Source organism: Mesitornis unicolor, unplaced genomic scaffold, assembly GCF_000695765.1.
Source record: "Mesitornis unicolor isolate BGI_N332 unplaced genomic scaffold, ASM69576v1 scaffold11277, whole genome shotgun sequence".
Classification (NCBI taxonomy): domain Eukaryota; kingdom Metazoa; phylum Chordata; class Aves; order Mesitornithiformes; family Mesitornithidae; genus Mesitornis; species Mesitornis unicolor.
The window spans coordinates 8,566-27,591 of record NW_010198406.1 but is presented as its reverse complement, the minus strand read 5'-3'; the positions used below and the strand labels follow the sequence as shown (position 1 = coordinate 27,591).

Below are 19,026 nucleotides of genomic sequence, written 5' to 3'. Positions count from 1 at the left end.
CCTGCTTCCACTGCGCTCTTGAGAAGATCATTTCCTTCTTACTGTCAATAACATAAATCTCATAATGTGGTTAGTGCACAGAAGATCAGTAAATAAGTCAGGAAGTGGCCTCCGTTCAGAGTGCATCAAATACTAATATAGAAAAGGAAAAATCCCCACACATCGGTTACAGTAATTGGTGGAAGGCACCAGTCCAGAGGGTAATGAGCTCCATTTTTTGAAAGCACGAGGAAATTAGATTCTTATAAATGTCAAACGCAGTTATTGTCCTCTTTCCTTGAAACAGAGCTGGGCTGGCTGGAGCCCATTGTCTCTCAATCAGCTCTGCTATGGATTAGGCACATCCCGTCTCACACCAGGAATGTGCTTATTAGAAAAAATATCACTACACAAAGCATACAAGCTTTAACACTCAACTGGTGTACTAATGGGTACGGGTACAATAAACCCCAATATTGTGTTACAAACACAAGCTGACGTGGGATAATGCGATACAGAAGTCTTGAAGGACACAGATGAGTGTTTCCTTTGTGTGCTACCATTCTGACTACCTGGGATTTCAGTTTTCAAATAAAGGAGATAAAGTGAGGGAAGGTGACTTTTCCTCTTGGCTACTTATGAGAGAAGCAAGCGGTAAGTCTTCTTCATGGTGAGTGTGCTTGTAATCGGGTCGTGTCCAAATACTTGGTGTATTTCACTGGTGTCTCCTGGGTAACTGCGGCTTCACAAGAGGACTTTCTCCATCCACCTTCTTTCAGCTCTCTCCTGGAGAGAAAAAGGCAAGAGGAGGTTATTTGCTCATACATCAAAGCCAGCTCTGTGAGTTAGCCTTTTGTTTGTTATAAAATCTCACCAGTATGCGGTGAGACTCCACACTTCAGAAAAATCGGTATCAGTTCTTTGGGGAGGATAAAATGTGAGGAGGGTCAGGGGCTTTGTAAATCCAACCCCTGTGCTGTGTCCCTGTTTTTAGCCTCTTACTCGAGGATAACAACCACTGACCCTCCTTAGCCAGAGGTTGTGTCTTGCTTGGTCTCCAGGGCAGGAAACCTGTTAGGAAGTGGCACATGAGCCTTCCTGATGTGGGGAGGCTCAAGGATGGAGCCGAGCTCATGGTTCCCTTCTGCAGCGATGAGACAAAGACTCGAGCTCCGTGTGTGGACGTTGCCACACGCTGCCCCACGCTCTGACGATGCACCCGAGGTGCACTGCGCTGTTTGAAGGCTGGTTGTGTGTTCAGCGTGCGTGGTGGGTGCCGTGCTGGAGACCCTGCTCAGAACGGCTGCAGGGGGCTGTAAAGGTGATGTGGTGGGGGTGATGCGGGTCTGTGCTGTCCCTCATGTGGAAGCAGGCGGGCCATCCACTTCTGGTTTTGTTTTCCAGAGTCCTGCATTTACAAGTTCTTTTTTCCAATTGCCTGTTGAACAGTGTCAAGTCTTCCCTCCAGTCCTTTCCATCTCAGTCTGCTCCTTTCTTCATTGCTGCTGCTCGTGAATGAAGTTCCTGGCGTTGCCTATAGAAAACAGTGACTCGAGACTTTAATTTTACACAAGCAAAGGTTATCGAAAGATATTCCTAGCGTGTGTCACCAGCTGTGTGAACAGCACTTTCCAGTTGAAACTCTGGGAATTTCTACTGGTTGCTTAAAAACCCTGCAAAACATTGAACCAAAGACTTGACTCCATTTACACCCATCGTGGAAAAAAGATCCAGCTTTTTATATGGCAGTCGTTTTATTTATTTAAATTTTGTTTCATAAGCTAAAATGAGCTCAACTGGGGAAAACATCTTGAGCATCCCTTGTCTTCAAAGTCTGGAACAATCAGGAAGCAAATTAAAACAGTTTTCTGTCATTTTGGACAACTTTCAGTTCTGGTAGCTTTTCTTAATGTCTGTGCTACAGCTGCACCAACCCCTGTAAATTAAATAAAGCAGCAATTCAAGGCAACTCTGACATAGCCGGGTGGTTAGATGTTCATCAGCAGCTGGTGATTAAAACCTGCATGTGACTCCAATCACAAATCCAGAGTCAGCATTTACCTTCTGCTGTTCTCATTAGCCAGGCACTTCAATTAATTGGTCCTTTAGCACAAGTGTTATTAATTGGCCATTCTGGCCCATGGATGTGCAGTTCTGCAGCCTCCTGGGAAGCTCTGTGGCCCTTTGGCTGCATTGGACTCGCTTCTCAGGATGGTGCACGTACTTGGTGTGGTTGCAATGCTCAGGTAAAAAGTGAGTTTGTGCCCACGTGTGCCTCTGTATCTGGTGTTTGCTTGTCCAGGTCACCTCTTCTCACAGGTGGAGCTACCTTCAGGCTTTCGTACCCTCTCAGCCTTCTGAGATGCTTGCTGCTCTTCTTTTTCACAGAATGACAGAACATCAGGAGTTGGAAGGGCCCTGGAAAGCTCCCCCAGTGCAACCCCTGCCAGAGCAGGATCACCAGAGCAGTCACACAGGAACACGGCCAGGGCTTTGGGGGTCTCCACACAAGGAGACTCCACAACCTCTCTGGGCAGCCTGGGCCATGCTCCATAACCCTCACACTCACAAACTTTGGCCTCCTCTTCAGCTTGAACCTCCTGTGCTCCAGCTTGGGACCATTGCCCCTTGTCCTGGCATTGGCCATCCCAGAGCAGAGCCTGGCTCCTTCCTCCTGACACTGCCCTTTCCCAATGGATCCCCAGGAATGAGGGCACCCCTCAGTCTCCTCTGCTCCAAGCTCAAGAGCCCCAGCTCCCTCAGCCGCTCCTCAGCAGGAGATGCTCCACTTCCTCCATCATCTCTGTGGCCCTGCTGGACTCTTTCAAGCAGTTCCTGTCCTTCTGGAGCTGAGGGCCCAGCACTGGACACAAGATTGCAGATGCGGTCTCACCAGGGCAGTAATGTGTCTCCTTCTGACTGTTAAACCGTTAACAGGTACAGATTTTCCAGCCAGCATGCCTAGCTTAACTGCACAGGTCTGTAGGCAGCCTGGCGACACACGGAGGCACCTTCACGTCTCCTCTGTAGGTTACCCCTCAGATCATCCTCTGTGGTCCAGGGATGCTTTTGGCTGTCCCTGCAGAAGCACCTGCAGCTTTGCTGATGCTCCAGACTGGTGAGGTCACAGGGCGAGGACAGGAGCGGATTGGGGCAGCTGCTGGGAGGCTGAGGGCTTTCTCTTCTTGGTGCTTTGGTTTTGGAGGGTGCTGAAGGGACGGATTAACTGGAGATAGGCGACCAAAGAACAGACTGGCTAAAGCTGCTTTTTCCTGCAGTTTGGCCTCCTGCCTTAAATAACCCTTTCTGATGGGTATATTTATTTGTTCCAGCTGCCTGTGGCTGGTGTGCTCATGTGTCAGGGTGTCCTTACACCCGGTCATGAGTTTGTCTGCCTCACACCGGCACAAAACAGCGAGTCTACGTGCTCTTGGATCAGGAACCTTCTTATACAATGCCACGACTGTGTTACTGCGTATTGAGCAATTATTTTCTTCTTTGGAGTCCGATGGCTCTTGAGCACATAGCACCTGCGCAGTGAAAACCGCTGGGCTTTGCAGGCAAAAGGGATCATTCTGCTATCAGCACACGGATGTTATGAAATGTTGCTGTGTTTGTGCAACAGTCAGTCTTCCAATATTAACTCAGCTGTTTCCCATTTGCTTTTAAAATACCACATGGATCCAGTCTTCCTTATAAACCTAATTTTAAAGATCACTGGAGACAGAGCAACAAGACTAAGAAAGATGAAGCCTTACTACTAAGCCTGGAGACTCCTGAGTGCCAGGTTTCAGCTTGAAGTCATAAAACCGCTGGGCTTTGCAGGCAAAAGGGATCATTCTGCTATCAGCACACGGATGTTATGAAATGTTGCTGTGTTTGTGCAACAGTCAGTCTTCCAATATTAACTCAGCTGTTTCCCATTTGCTTTTAAAATACCACATGGATCCAGTCTTCCTTATAAACCTAATTTTAAAGATCACTGGAGACAGAGCAACAAGACTAAGAAAGATGAAGCCTTACTACTAAGCCTGTGGAGACTCCTGAGTGCCAGGTTTCAGCCTGAAGTCATTTTAGCATCAAGTGAAAGACAGAGCAAAGAGAAGTGTTGATAATTATAAAGGTCATGCTGCAGGCATGCTCCAGCCTGGGAGCCTGTTCCACTCTTCGATGGGGTTTTGTGTGGGGAGGATGAATCCCTTGGTCTTGGGAAGCTCCTGGGTGCAGCTCTGCATTGCAGTGTGACCCATCCGCGTTCTCCAGGTGGCACAAAGACCTGCATCTGTCCTGTTCAACTTGAAACTGAGATACCTGCTCTTACAGGGTGCTTGTCCAAGGCTTTGTCTGTAAAGTGGCTGGAGGGTGAGGATGTGCTAGTGAGAAAGAGGAACCTCCAGAGAGCAGATCAGTCTCGGATAAGGTGATGCCCCCAGTGTTTCCCTTACTGACCTGCATCCCCTGTGCTGGCAGCCCGTGAGACCTGCTGTCACCTCCTGGGCCTGGATGTCAGTGGAATCGCTCACAAATAGCACACAGCCGAGTTAATGGAGAAATGAGCAGAGAAAGGGAGCTTGGGTGGATCGCGTTTGCCCTCTGAAGCCAGCGCTGCTCTTGGGAAGGGCTGACAGCCAAAGCACGTGCTGCTGTTGCTCTGAGGCTGCTGCAGCGAGGGTGAAGGATGAGTCACATCACATCTTGTTCTGCTGTGACAGGTAGAGTTTGTACGGCTTCTAGGGCTGCACCTGTTGGTGTGTGGTGCTGGGAGACAAGTGCCTTAGTGTACTGTGTTTCTTCTAGAAATGCTTCATTTATCACATTAAATAGATAACCTGTGGGATATGCAAAAACCAGAGCTGTCTGACAGGTCTTCACCGTGTCTTCCCCATCTGTTAATGCTTGCTGGGTGCCTCTGGTTAACCATGGTGATGAGGTTTCCCCAGACATGAAGATGCTGCTGTGTGGGATCGGGTTCACACGTTTTTGTAGATGAGCTCGTGTTTATATTGATATTCTGCAAGCTGTAGTCGTAAGCTTTTGGTGAGCGGTTGGTTGTGTGTTAAGGGCTTCTTTTGGCTTTGGTGCTTGAACATGGCAAGCATTATCCCCTGCTGTGGATGGCCGGTGACGTGAGCCGCTACGGAGACAGCTCTGCTCCAGGCATCCTCAGCAGCCCTTGCTGGGAATGGGGAAGCTACTGGAGCTGCATTGCCCGCTGCTGTTCTGAGCTCTGCTCTGCGGCCCCAGGCTCCCTGCCCTGCGCAGGTCTGTGGCGAGCAGTGTGCTGCACCATGGATAGATGTGAAAGCTCCTGTGGTTCTGACACAAGGTACCTCGAAGATCAGGGAGAACTAAAGCTCGGCAAAGTCACAGAGCTGTAAAGAAAACAAAAGGTCTCTGGAGAGAGGTGGGGAACTGCGATGAGTGGGGACGCTGCCATCCGCCTTGCTAAATACACAATAAAGGACTTTGATTCTTGTTAACAACGTGTATTTTTGGTAGTTTTCGAAAGTGTTTCAATGCTACAGTATATCCTAAGCAACTTTCTTTTAAACAGGTTGAAGCCATGAAGCGAGTACTGGAAAGTCTCAACCTCAATATAGTAGAGATGGTAGATGAGAACGCAACCTTGGATGGTGGAGACGTCTTGTTTACAGGTACAGTGGTAGGGATCTTGCTGTTTACGTATTCTGACTGCCTCGAAGGCCGCGTGTTACCTGTCAGCTGCCTAATAAAACGCCGTTCGTGCGGTTGTTAGATCAGTTGTTTACTAAATGTCACAAAGGTAGCTGAGAGATGAATTTTCAACGCAGCCCTCGATGTCCTGCCTAATACCTGAATAAATGAAGTAGTGGTGCACGCAGTGCAAAGAGCAGCGCTGTGCATACAAATTTTATTTTAGCTTGTAAAGTGCCAATAAGAACAATGCCTTCAGTAGTCAACTGCCTGCAGTTGTTTCATATTTCTTATTACAAGCAGCTACAGTCACCAGGCTTTTTGGGACTTGGAAAAGCTTGATGCAGACAATTGTCACTAGTTCAATGAATCACATGCAAAAAGATGCATTCTTAGTTGGAGAAAGCGGAGTTGTCTGCCAGATGCCGTGTGCTAGACGACTTATCTGCATGGTTGACTTCAGAGATGAAGACACCGACTGTTTTTTGTGTCATTGAACCCATTAGGCGTTTTCTCACATCGGCTGTGTGGACGCTTGCTCCCGCCCGTGCTGGATGCGCCTGTTTATTTTGATCAGCATCAAAGCAGAACGGCGGCCTCCCTCCGATCACCGAGGGGAAAGAAGGGTCTCAAAAGGGGCGGTCTGGGAGGGGAGGCCTTGCTGAGGCTGCACAGGTCAGCACCGATTTCCTCTGGAGCTGGAGGATGCTGCAGAGCTGCCCTCAGGACCAGAGGAGGTCTCAGAGGGAGGGGGAAATGGTCAATGTGGTCCTAATCCAGCCCAGCTGCTCTCTTTACCAACTCGGTGACCACTGCAGGGCTTTAGAAGAGGCAGCTATTTGTGCTGCTGGTGAAATGTGTCTTCTGGAAGAGGATAATTGCTTTAAATCATCAGCTCGCAGCTGCAGGTTGCATTCCTCTGTGCTGAATTTTCACTTTTACTGACGTGAGAAAAGAAAGACAGAGAATGATATCTGTGAAAGATAACCTCAGAACATCTCTAGAGCTGGCTTGTTTTTAAAACGTGTATGTTCTGGTGAAGGAGCTGATGTGGTGGTTTGGTTTTGGATAGCCAAGTAAAAAATGCTGTAATTGTTTTGCCCTTCATTTTTCCATTCCAGGCAGAGAATTTTTCGTGGGTCTTTCCAGGCGAACCAATCAACGTGGTGCAGAAATTCTGGCTGACACATTTAAGGTTTGTAGATTCATTTGTGCAACAGGAAATGTAAGATACCATCCACTGAACCCATCTAAAAATCATGCTGGCCAAGACGTTTGTCATACTGAAGTGCTTTATTTAGGACTTATTTAAGAAAAAATAAAAACACAAGTTACTGAAAAGGTTTGAGCATCCTGTGAAGTGACAGATGCTGACGCTGGATCTGAAATGTGGGATTGCTGCATAGTACTAACTTGGATGGCAGGAAGCTGTTGTTACTTGAGAGTAAATCAGCACTCAGGTTCTCAGTGTTCTCATAAATTGGCAACGCGTTCTTATTGCTGGTCCCTGGAGGGGTTCGATGTACATACTGTTTAATTATGCTTCTTAATGTATTTCTTTACAGCTGCAACAAGAGTAATACTTGAAACATGTTGTGGATTTCACTCCAGCGCTGGTCCAGAGGGGTGTGTTGTACTGAAACAGTTGACACTGTGCCCTGGGATGTGTTGTTACCGTTAACTTCTAGAGAGTAAAGTTAATTATGGAATGTCTCGATATCGTTCTGCAACTGTCACAATTTAAAGGTATTCATAGCAACCGTTCTTTGCTCCCTTCCAGGATTATGCTGTCTCCACGGTCCCTGTTCACGACTCTTTGCATCTGAAGGGTTTCTGCAGCATGGCTGGACCAAACTTGATTGCCATCGGATCAAGTGAAGCTGCACAGAAAGCCCTCAAGGTAAAGCACAGAAGAAAACTTTCTAAACAACTAATTTGGGGTATTTTTAATTTTAATTTCTACTCAAGGATGCTGAAATTTTAAAATAGATGCAGATCAATGAAGGGAAGTCAGTACATCCCAGGGTCTCGTGTGTGCAAGCCATAAGGAATGTTTATATCAGGCAAGAGAACAGTGATGTTAATTTAGCTTTAGCTGTCTCCAGGAAGTAAATGGATTACACAGGTTATTACATGCAGCTTTGTTGACTAAAAAGGTGATAATCTGGTGGTAGGAGGGAGGAAGGAGATACCATCAGAGCAGTCGAGATATTTACTTCAGATCTTGCCATGAGGAGATGTGGCTTCTAAAATTGCCAGAGGGGAAGTAAAAGTTCTGGCATGAAGGAGGAGGGAGAGGGGTTTGACCCCTGCTGCAGAGATGATCTGTGTACGCATCTTGCAGTGTAAACTTCCCGTGTGAAACCAGTGACTCCAGCTGCAGGGACCTGTGTCCAGGGCTCCCCATCCCTGCTTCCTTCATCAGCTTGGCTGCAAAGCCGGGTTCCTCCCTGGTCACGCTGGTCCCATGAGGGTCCCATAACAGCACTGCTGCAGCAGAAAGGAGGGACAGTATCAGGCTGGCTGATAGTTTGGGTATTTCAACCGGGAGCTGTGGGTTTGACCCTCAGGCTCTGGGTCTCTCTTTGCTGATGAACTTGCAGCCAGTGACCTGCTGTGTTAGTAGGTCAGCGCTGTACTGCCACCATCATCCTCAATGGGAAATGTTCATTGCTGCTGTGGTTTGCACTGAGCTCAGTGCCTTTGCTCCCCGCTGGGTTCGTTCAGAGCAAATCTGCCAAATTCAGCTTTTTTGGAGATGGGGGCACAGAGACACCCAAGGACACGAATCTCATCACACACATGGGCAATGGACAGCTCGCTGGGAAGTCCACATCTCTGCTCCTCCACGGTAGTGCAGCCACAGGCTGTGATGCTCTGCAGCAGACGTTTTGGCTGGGACAATTGCGACCTCACCTGAAGTGAAGCTTGAGGGAGTTTGTCCTTTTGATAAACCAGGACCTACCATCCTGCATGCTTTGGTTTGAGATGTGGGTAAGCCAGAGCATGCTTGAAAGCATTACAGCTAAGTGTCCTATGTGTTTTTATCAGGACTTGCCTTCAAAGGTTAAAAAAAAAGTCACTTTTCCGTGATGGCAGCGAGTCTTAAATTTTCAGCTTATGATTATGCTGATTCTTTCGCCAATAAATAAGAACCTAAATGCGAGCTTTGCTCTTTGGCTTTGCAGAAGCCTCCTTGATGCAGTGTGATGGCTGACGCATGGAGGAAGCCAGCTGTGTCCCTCACAGTAAATGAGGAGATAGCTCTGCTGTCCTAGTGAGGGAGCTCTCCGAAATCCACTCCATTTAAATGCAACTTACGCAACCTGACTTGTATCCCGTGCCCTGGTTCTAAAGCATGAATTATTTTTAAGAACAGCAGCGCTATCAGTGCCCAAGGCACTGATCTGAATGTGTGCCAGGCAGTGCATTTACAACAGAAATAGTCTGTAACGCTGGAATCAACATCCCTGGCCCCACAGAGCTCAGGAGCCCATCCTGCACGTCTTGTACGCCTCAGCTGCAGTAAGCTAGTGATATTTATTGCTTTAAAGCATCCTAAATATTTGCAAGATGGAGCCCTGGGAGACTCCTTGTCCTTATGCCACGCTGCGGTATTTCATTGCACATTTGCTTTTCAGATCTTACACGTTTTCCTCATGGGCATCATCGTGGGGCTTTTCATTTCCCAGCAGCATCCTTTTTACTATCAGAGCTCAGCAGAGGTTTGTTGTGGGTTTTTTTTCCTTTTTATCTTGTGACAGTTCAAGATTTAAAATGTCTCAGTCCCCAGCTGAGATAAACCCAACGTTTCCCATCTCGAATCATCCCTGCTGGACATTGGTTGAGTTACGGGGGGCAGGAAAGTGCAGTCCTGACTGGCTTCAGCTGGCAGCAATCAAGGGAACAGGATAGCAGCCTGATTGCTCCACGTGAGCTCAGTGTACTCTTAAGAGGATGGTCCCTTGATTTTCCACATAGTTTGGAGTGGCTTTAAGTGTGCTTATTCATTTGAACAAGCTGTCAAAGTTACTCTTATTAGAAATCACTACGTGAAGCTCTGGGAGTGCATTTCCAGCTTATCACCCATGTCTTTTCCCCCAAGGAACCCATGGCAGTTGGTTCTGGTTGTAAAGCTCTGTTCCTGATGCTGTGAGATTGATTCAGTCTGGGATGGAAAGTGCCCTGCATCTTTCCCTGTGAAATATGCACTGTTCCAGATACTCGGGCTTAAACTGGAAATGCACCATGAGCAGCATCCTGATGAATTCTGCATATGTCCAGACAGCCCTGCACTTGTATGGAGTGTTTATAAACATGAGGAGAATTCAAGTGCAATACTGGTTGCTCAGAGCTGCAATTTGAACTTGAGCCAGGACCAATCTGAGAACTCATCAGTTTGATTAAAGCCTTTTGCACAGCTCGGCTAATCGTGTTGTGGGGCATCAATTCAGTTGTTGTAGCCAGAAACATTTTTTGGATAAGCTGATTAAATGTTGCTCGTAACTAGCTGTCAGGTAAATACCAGCATTAAGCAAGGTACAGTTAAAAAGCATATACATTTTTAAAAGAAGGTAGTGATTAACAAGATAAACTAGCATTCTTTGATTATCCTTTAACAAATAAATTTAATATCCTGTGAATATCCTTTAAAAATAAATGGTCAGTTTTCTGCATGTTTCCCTGCATTGGACACTTAGCAGCACATTTGCAGGCACGTGGTGGCTGTGTGTGCTTGCACCCTGCCAGCTGGGGCTGGAGGCTGGCCTGGAGCAGCAGCTTTGTGCCCTTCCAGTGCTCCCAGCAAGCTGATGGGTTACATCAGGCAGCCACACCACAGTCAGAGCAACGTATGAGGCTACCTGGAGTGTGTTTCTTGCTTGTGTTGGATCCAGCTCCACTCTTATCCTGGGGAGCCTTTAGCGTTTCCTCCAAGAGTTGAAATCTCTTCAGAGCAATTGTTGGAAAGCAAACAGGTAAACCATCCGTCTTGGAAGTGGTGGAGTTTCGGCGCTGCTTGTCACTAGCTTCCTCTAACGTTTGAATTCTCGCGTTTGGTTTATTGGTATTTCTTGCCTCCAAAGAAAACAAACCCAGTTGGTGATCGGCTTCTTGCAGTCTGGTGGAGATGCAGTTGCAGGAGGATCTGTGCGGTGCTGACGGTCGGGATCAAAAGCTGCTCCTTGGATTCCACCAGATCAGCTGAGCCGTAGCGGTGCTGTCAGCTCATTCCCTGTTGCCCACCGCAGGCTGTGCCACTGCAGTCCCCTGAGCTTCTCCTGAGTCGTTTGCCTGGCCCAGCCCGACACGCTGCGGCTTTACCGGGATAGCTGGATACTGTAAACCTCTCCTTCGTGCTGCCATCCTTCATGTCTGGTAATGCACTCACACCAGCAAGGCGATTAAGCTGTCTTTAACCACCGCTGGTAGTTGAGATTTCATTCTGTAACGTGTCTTGTTAGGCGACAAGTGAGCTGCTGCATCACGCTATGCTAACATTTTGTATTTAAAATAGGATTTATCTTCCTACTCACGGTCTTGTTTGAAAGAGAATTTTTTCTTGATTGATCTTACTGGTTCAACTCATATATCCTTATAATACTTAAAAGAGAAATTGCAGCTAGTGCTCACTTACGGCGGAGTTTGTAATGTGTAATGTAAAGCACTGCAAGTGAGCTAGGAGAGGAGCGCACAGAGTTTAGGATTATAGAGCACATGCTGGAAGCAGATCATAAATCAGAAGTGACATTCCAGCTCTGAAATCCTCTTCAGGCTCTGGCAAGTATAGAATAACTTATTTGGGCTGCAGCTGAAAAGTGGCACTCGAGGAAACAGGGTGAAAGCGAGAGACAGATTACCTGCAGAAAGTACTGGGGCCTGCGGGCTATCGCTTCTGAAACTGGAACTTCCCTCTGCTGTTTGCAGCACACATTTAATTCCTTCTTGTAGTCAGACCCATTCATAATTCCATACATCCAGTTCCAAAGTTGAACATTGGCCATAGCTGTTGAGCCGGTAAAGCCTGGGATTATTTTTTTCCCCTCAGTGAGGCCAGGATTTCTTCCAAACGTGTCACTTTTGGGCTCTGATCCTGCGCTGTTGGAGACGCTGACCTTTACAGTGAACCTGAATGAGGACGAATTCGAGCTGTGACGGTGCTGGCCACAGCACAGGGAGGTGACGGGGCAGCGCAGCGGGTGAACGCTCTCCACCATCTTTTCCACAGTGAGGGACACAGCCCTGGGGTCCTGCTGGGACAGAACAGGAGCTGCCCCAGGACGTCATCCAGTTCAGGTTCCAGCAGCATAGGCGATGGGAACCGTGACGCAGCATCTGCTACGCAGTCCTTGCTGTGCTCTCGCTCTGTACTGAACCGTGAGAAGCTGTGTTCCTGTCCTTTGCCTGTTTGTGTTGGTGCAGAGCACAGATCCCCTCTGCTTTCTGTGGTGAGTGAGGACTTGGGCAGGCAGATGATGGTGGACACTGTCCTTGGATTAAGCAGCTTTGTCTGTGGTCAGACCAGTCTTTGTCACCCTTTGGATAACTCTAGCAATCCCAAAGGGTCTGCGGATTACCAATGTTGTTCCCAGCATTGGCAAGCTCAACTGTTACCTTGCAAGCAGTGTGTATTGTATCTTAGCAAGCGCCTGCTAATGAAGTTGGTCTCTCCCCTGTTGGGAAATGATGTCCTTTGGTTAGGCTGACGACGGGCACTTTCCAAAGGACCAGCCCTGGGGTTTCCTGTGGGACTGGTAGAGAAAGCCTTGGTGTGAGCCCACTGCTGTGGGGTGATGCCGGGTGCCTGGTGACTGCTGATGGATGTCAGAAGGGAGCAGAGGGCCTGGAAGGAAAGCAGGAAACCCAGCATGGGGCATAGGTGTGCGGGCTGCGGTGTGGAGAGCACTCCTCCCACCGCACGGCCTGGGCTCAGCCCTGCTCTGGCTGTGTCTGGGGAGATCCCTCAGAGCTGGGGTAACGGGGTGGCTGTGAAACGTCTGGGGTTTCAGCTGGTTTCAGAGGAACGGGGCTGACTGCAGATGGTGGCTGAGGGGCATTGCCAGGCGGGTGCGAGGCAGAGCAGGTAACGCAGCTGAGCTCGTAACCCCTTGTGCCCCCTGCCCCAGCAGGACCTGGAGTGGTGCTGGCATCTGCGCTGCTGAGCTTGTGCTTGGTGTCCCGGGCTCCAGCCTTGGTAGTCGACGGGGTTTCTTTGTGGTCAGGAGTGTCTCGGGATGTGTACAGTAGTGCAATACTGTGTCTCCAGCAAATGCCCTTCTTTCCTTTCCTGCTTTTGATAAAGGGTTGGACGTGATTGCTCTGCCTTGTTCTTGAGGCTCCCATTCAGTATCTTCTACTGGGAGTGGAGCTGCTCATTCATCCCCTAAATTATTCTCTGAAGGATGCTATTGCAAGTGCAGCTGTTTTAATAGAGGTCAAGAAAGGTTTATCGAAACCACATCTTGAGGTTAAAATAGAAGAGAGTCTCTTTTGGTCAACTGGGCCCTTGGTCTGTATCCAAAGCTGTGATCAGAGCAGTGCCTTTAAAGACTTGGGCGCAGGGAGCTGTTCTAGCGCTGGCAGTTGCCCCCGCTCCCGTGATTAAATGCCTTTTGTTTTTATTCCATCTGCTGTAACTGAAGTCTCTGCAGTGTGCCAGCTTTAAAAAGCCGAGTGCTGTTTCTCTGCGTGACAGCAGGGTTACAGCGCCCGCGTGGAGCTGAGGGGTTCCCAGCTCTGCCACAAAGTGCCTCCAGACTGGGCACCCAAGGGAAACCTTCATCCATCCGGTGTTCCTGGAAAGCATCCCGCACCCCCGGGCAGCAGGAGGAGGCTCAGCGAAATCTGTTCTTCTTCTGTGTAGTGTCTGTCTTTTCTAGTAATGCCAGGGTTTGCATAAAAACATTATCTCTTCTTCCTTAGGAATTCCTCATTTGTGCCTCTGCTTATTCCCCGCATGAAGTCATAATCCTCTGTTTACGATAGCACAATGGGTTGCTGTGGAAATGATTGCTGATATTAATAACCCAAAGAGGATGACATCAGGTGGGGAATTAGGAGAGAGTGCAGATGAATGCTGACTTTTCTGTAGTGCGGCAATGAAGAAAGGTTAGTGAAATATGGAGAACTATTGATAACTTGCTCCTAACAATAAAAATTAAAAATTAGACTGTGCTGCTCTCAGACTTGTAGAGGAAAATTAGTCAATTTATAAAGTTCTGTGCACTTTCCTTTAGCTCCTTACCATTTTCTATTACTTTATGAATTAGGGATGTAGAGCATCCAGGAGGACGCAGGTCTTCACTGAGTACCAGATGACGTGCTACTTCAAAGAAGACAGCGAGTAGTGTTTTACTTTAATTACAGTTAGATATTGAAATAAGTACATTGCACTTAACTGTCAGTGCTGTTCAGTTTGCCTGTATGCAGGAGAATCGAGTCTTTTAGAAGATACAGACTCAGGAGTGTGTATTTATAGAACACAGACTCTTGTATTGATCTGCTTTATTTTTTAAAGGATGAGGAAAGTGTCCCTTTCAGTACATATTTGTCATCCCCAGTAGGGCTGACAGCCACAGGAGTTGGGTCAGAGGCTGGCTGAGAAGATGTCACTTGACTTGCGTAAATGGAAGCTCACGTTTCTGCTCCTCTCGCTTCTTTCTTGTCTGTGACTATTCTCTCCCTGGGTTCCTGTTCCAAAAGACAGGATGTTCGTCCTCTCGTCTGAAAGCAGCAACCCACGTAAGCCGCTTCCTTTTCCCCTGCTCGGGTCCTGGTTTCCCTTGGGCAGAGCTGGCAGGTAGGTGACATTCAGGGGGGCAGAGCAGCGCATGGTGCCCATGTGAACAGCACATGGTGCCCGTCACATCTGCGGTGATGCAAAAGGTGTCCCGCGCCAGGAAAAGCCGGGGAGCTGGGTGGGAGAGGTTGCTTGAAGAGCTCTGCCTTCTGGAAAACATGACTGAGAGGGAGCAGCAGGGAGGAGAAGCCCACAGCCCAGCTGCTGAGAGCGTGGGTGGTAGGTGGATGTTCAAGTAGTGCTCTCTGTATGGGCTGAGAAAATGGGCTTGTTGACTGTGCCAAGCTGGGGCATTGCTGGTTTCAAACAGATCTCGAGTGCAATTTACATCCATAGGGTCTGTGCTATCCTGGATCTCTAGCAGATTTTTTGGTACCTGACAAGAAACCTTAGATCATTCTGCTGTGATTTATGCTGCTCAAAGTGGCTGTCTTGTCTCTTTCCCACCGAGTCTGTCCCACTGCTGTCTCTTCTGCCTGTCTGCATGTCAGGGGTGATGTTCCTGACAGATCTTGACACTCAAGCAAGATTGCTGGCTTTTCCAGCTCTGCTCCTCTGGCCAGCCTGGCTAACTGCTTATGGTCACTGTTGGTGCAGTGGCGTTTCAAGGAAGCTCTGAGAAGCTGCTGAGTGGCATGGTTTGTGTGGCCGGCTGAGTCCCTGCACCAGGTGCAAGGCACCGAGGCGCAGCTTGCCAGCCCCGCTCTGTGCTTCGCTTTGTGTTGAACCCTAAGGCTGCTGCTTTCTCTCTCCAGCACCAATTTTTTCTCCAAATCTAAAGAGGTGAGGAAAGAACTTAATAGACGGAGACAGGGCAATAAACCAGTGAATGAAATTCAGCGTGGATAAGTGTAAAGTGATGTGCAGCAAGGGACAGGGAGGATGATGTGAACATCACATACAAAATAATGTGTTTTGACTGATCATTACCACAGAAAAATTATCCTGGGCTTGTAGAAACCGCTGGCACAGCTGAAAACCAAGTAGAGAACATCATTATGCCACTGATTAAAGCTGTGGCACATCTGCATGTTGGCTGTTGTGTGCTCTTCATATGTACGATCCCTGTGTTCCAAAAAAGGTAGAATAGAGCTGGAAAGACTCAGAAAAGTGCAGTAAGGATGGACAGATACCTGGAGCAGCTTGCCTAGGGAGGCAGACTAAGCAAGCTATGACTGTAACCTGGAAAAGAGATCATAGGTGCCCATAAAATCAGGAATGATGTGGAAAAGGTGACCTGGTATCAACTGTTTGCTGTCTCTTCCATCGCAAGAACCAGGGGAGCTATAAAGGCAAGGGGTAAGCTCAAAAAAGAGAGGAAGATGAATGCTTCCTCCCACAGTATGTGTCTGAACTCTGAAGCTACCTTGCTACAGGTCCAAAAGCCAACTGGACAGACTGGTGAGGCAGTGCTGTGGGTGGTGCTGCTCTGTGTGAGGGGGTATCACACCCCAAATCTCAGTAGCTGCCTGTCCCAGTCCTGGGATCCAGAGGTGGGATAGCATCACCTCTCATGTGGGGCTGCAGACCCCATCATGCAGCACTAGAAAGAACCTTTCCAGGTTCTGCAAGCATTAAGAAGTGGCGGGTTTGGTAACTGGCAGTGTTTCCCAGGCAGCAAGCAGTAATTGACCGTTCTTTCTTGGTCCTCTCCAGATGGCAATGTCCAGGCCTGTCCCCATCTTTACCCAAGTGTGTGAGGGCATGACCGTGCTGTTGTTCCCGAACGAGTGGTCCTTCCTCCAAGCAGAAAAGCTCGCTGTCCTTCAGACTCCCAGCCAGCCTGGGGGATGTGGCTGCGTGTTGCTGAGTTGCCCTTCTCATCGGTGTTAGTCGCCCTGCAGCACAACAAGACTCCATTTTCATCACTGTAGGCAAAATCTGGATGCAGCTTAATCTTTCCGTACAACTTCCAGTCTCTTGGATTGAAGAAGTCCAATTTGCTCTGCACCGCAGGCCAAATGTCAGTTAAACATTAGTGTCAGCTAGGCCAAGCTTGAATGTGTTTTTAAAGAGATGGAGTGGAAAAGATCTTGAATAGTTTTCTTTTAAGAATACTGTGGTTGAACGGTTTAGGAAAGAGCAGCTAAAATCTGGAGAGGGAAGGACTCTGTAGGTGTAGGGTTGTGTGCGTTTGACTTGGGTTTAGGTTTGATGTTTCTTTTAAATGTTGGGGGCCAGGGGAGCTTGTCAAAACAAGCTGAAAATCGGTGCTTCTGCTTCTCTGTCAACACGGCACGGGCATGCTTAAGTGCAGCGTTCATTGCTGTGTTAGCAAGAGGAACGTCTGCTGCGTGTTTGGGTTGGTTTGGGGGTGCTGGAGGTACAGAGGTGCATTAGGTTTGGTGGGTGTCTGTCCCACAGCCATCTGCAGGGGTGTGAGCAGGGCCTGGGTGGCAGCCGATGGCTCAGGCTGGAGCCTTCTCATGGAGGGGGAACATTTGTAACTGGGCTTGGCCTGTTTTAGCAGTGCGTGATGTCATCTGAGCTCTGTCAGTGATCGTAGGCCCTAAACGCATGTGCATTTTTCCTCGATGCATAATGCTGCTTCGTATTTAGGGTTATTTAGCTTATCCATTACCTCAGTTGTCTGAGGACACGCTGTAAAGAGCTATAGGAAAGGCATTTTAGGCTACGCGAATGACTTCAACATAAGGAAAGCATGACTAAGGTCTGGGAGAATGCGCAGTGAAAATCACCCTCTTCAGGCTGAGGAGAGTTCCCAGAAAAGCGAGGCATGCGGGAAATGCCTGGAGTTTAACGTGGCTGGTTGTAGCTCGTGGGCAGAAAGCCAGCCCTCCACAAAGGCATTGTGCAGCACTATGGTCTTTGTAAGCTTGTCACTTACAAAAAAATACGGATTTTTGGAGTGTATCTGATAGAAAGTACAATCAAAGGACCTTGCCTTTATCTCTGTCTCTGCCCTGGGGTCCTATCTGGCCAGGCACATGTGCTCAATGACTTTACGTACTACAAATAACCTGACTGTGTCGGGTGCATTTCGGCTGCATCCGGAGCCTCCCGAGGGGCAGGTTTGCAGTGTTACTGCCCGGGTGCTTTCGCAAGAAAATGGTTTTAAAAGTTTGCTTTGACATGCAGGCATGGTCGTAACAGTGATGGAAGCTTAGGAATATGACTTCCTTCTTACCTTAACAGCCAAGGAAAAGAGTGATCTTGTGTTTTCAAGCCTGTTACCAATAGATGCTTTCTTGTGGTGCTGTTCGAGCTAGCTGAGATCCCGTTGCCACCGCCCCAGCTGTGCACTCAAACTCCTGCGCTGCCTCATCTCACTTTTCCACCTGTCTTTACTTATTTGTTTCTGAATTAATTTGGCCATCACTTCTGTGCTTTTTCATGTTGAAGACAATCCCCCGATGTGCCCTGGCCATCGTGTCCCAAACCTGGTCCGTGCCTCACACCAGCACAGTAGAGCCCTGCCACTTGTTTCTCACCGCTGCTGCTGCTGCTGCTCTCGCTGCAGCGTTTCCAGAAGCGAACGAATGGGAGATGTGTCCGTACCCTTCTGCTTAAGAACTCATTCGTAATTTTGTATGGAAACGTTTCACAGTGATTTGCAGTGTGTTTCTGGTGAATGAGCTGCTCCTACAGAAAACCTGCAATACTGGGGTTCTGTTCCCAACACGGCCTGGGTAAAGCACAACGGTTTGGGAGCTGAGCACAAGGTGTGGTGGGTTTTCCTATGCTGATAACGTGGTTTTCAGTGCAGATTTAATGAATACGTTTCCTTAATCCAGACTTTAGGAGGTTACGTAGGGAAGAAAAGGGAAGCAGAGGAGGATGAGTCTGCAGGCTCTGGTTATGGGGGAGAAGAGAGGCACTGGGTGCAGGCACGTCACCAGCGCTGGATGTCTGCAGGATCAAGGAAAGCATGGTAAAATACACCTTGGCAACATAACAGAAACAAAATCATAAATAGGAAAGTCCACTGTGGTCAGCACAGCAATGAAAATACATCTGGTGAAGTAAAGGTGCAAGGATTTTTCCCCAGAAAAGCAATTAGCCTTTTATGGAGGTAGATGTGACCTTGGGCACTCGGGAGAGTCTCATAACTTCAAAAGAAAGAAGAATTGATAATCTGATAACGCTTCCTCAGGAATGCATGGCATTATTCTTCATGAGGCTGGCGTTCTGTGCAGGATGTGGGTGACTCAGGCTACAGCACCGGAAACACATCCAGACCTACGAAGGAATTACTGTAGGTGTGTGCAAGCCTGAGTTGTTTTGTGGCTTCCTAGCGTGTTGAGGATCCTTGCTACAATTCAGCTCTATGTGGTATTTTTTAATAAGTGAGAAGTAGCATTAAATGAACGACCTTGCAAATTAATGGTAAACTTAACTGTGCCTAAAATCAAAGCCTGCTCTCTGCTACGCAACGTGAATCTGTGGGGTTTCCCAGAGAATGGAATTTAGTTTAAAAAGTTTTGTAAACAGGGTATCAGTTTATTAAGATAATGTTAGTGTGAGTATTTTTAAGCTGAAAACAGCCTTTCTGTTTGCATTGTTGCAATCCGTGTGAGAACAGGGTGAGGAGAGACACTGGAACCCTTGCATTTGCT

At 48.1% G+C, this 19,026-nt stretch overlaps 1 protein-coding gene across 1 annotated transcript in view; it reads left to right on the top strand.

Annotated features, from left to right (window-relative positions):
* Positions 1-5,533: 5,533 nt before the first annotated feature.
* DDAH1 (dimethylarginine dimethylaminohydrolase 1) overlaps positions 5,534-19,026 on the top strand; it is a 15,478-nt gene continuing 1,985 nt past the window's right edge. The window contains exons 1-3 of the mRNA XM_010189140.1: positions 5,534-5,633; positions 6,774-6,847; positions 7,433-7,552. Coding sequence (XP_010187442.1) covers positions 5,543-5,633; positions 6,774-6,847; positions 7,433-7,552 — 285 coding nt within the window. The 5' untranslated portion in view covers positions 5,534-5,542. The remainder of the gene's footprint in view (positions 5,634-6,773; positions 6,848-7,432; positions 7,553-19,026) is intronic.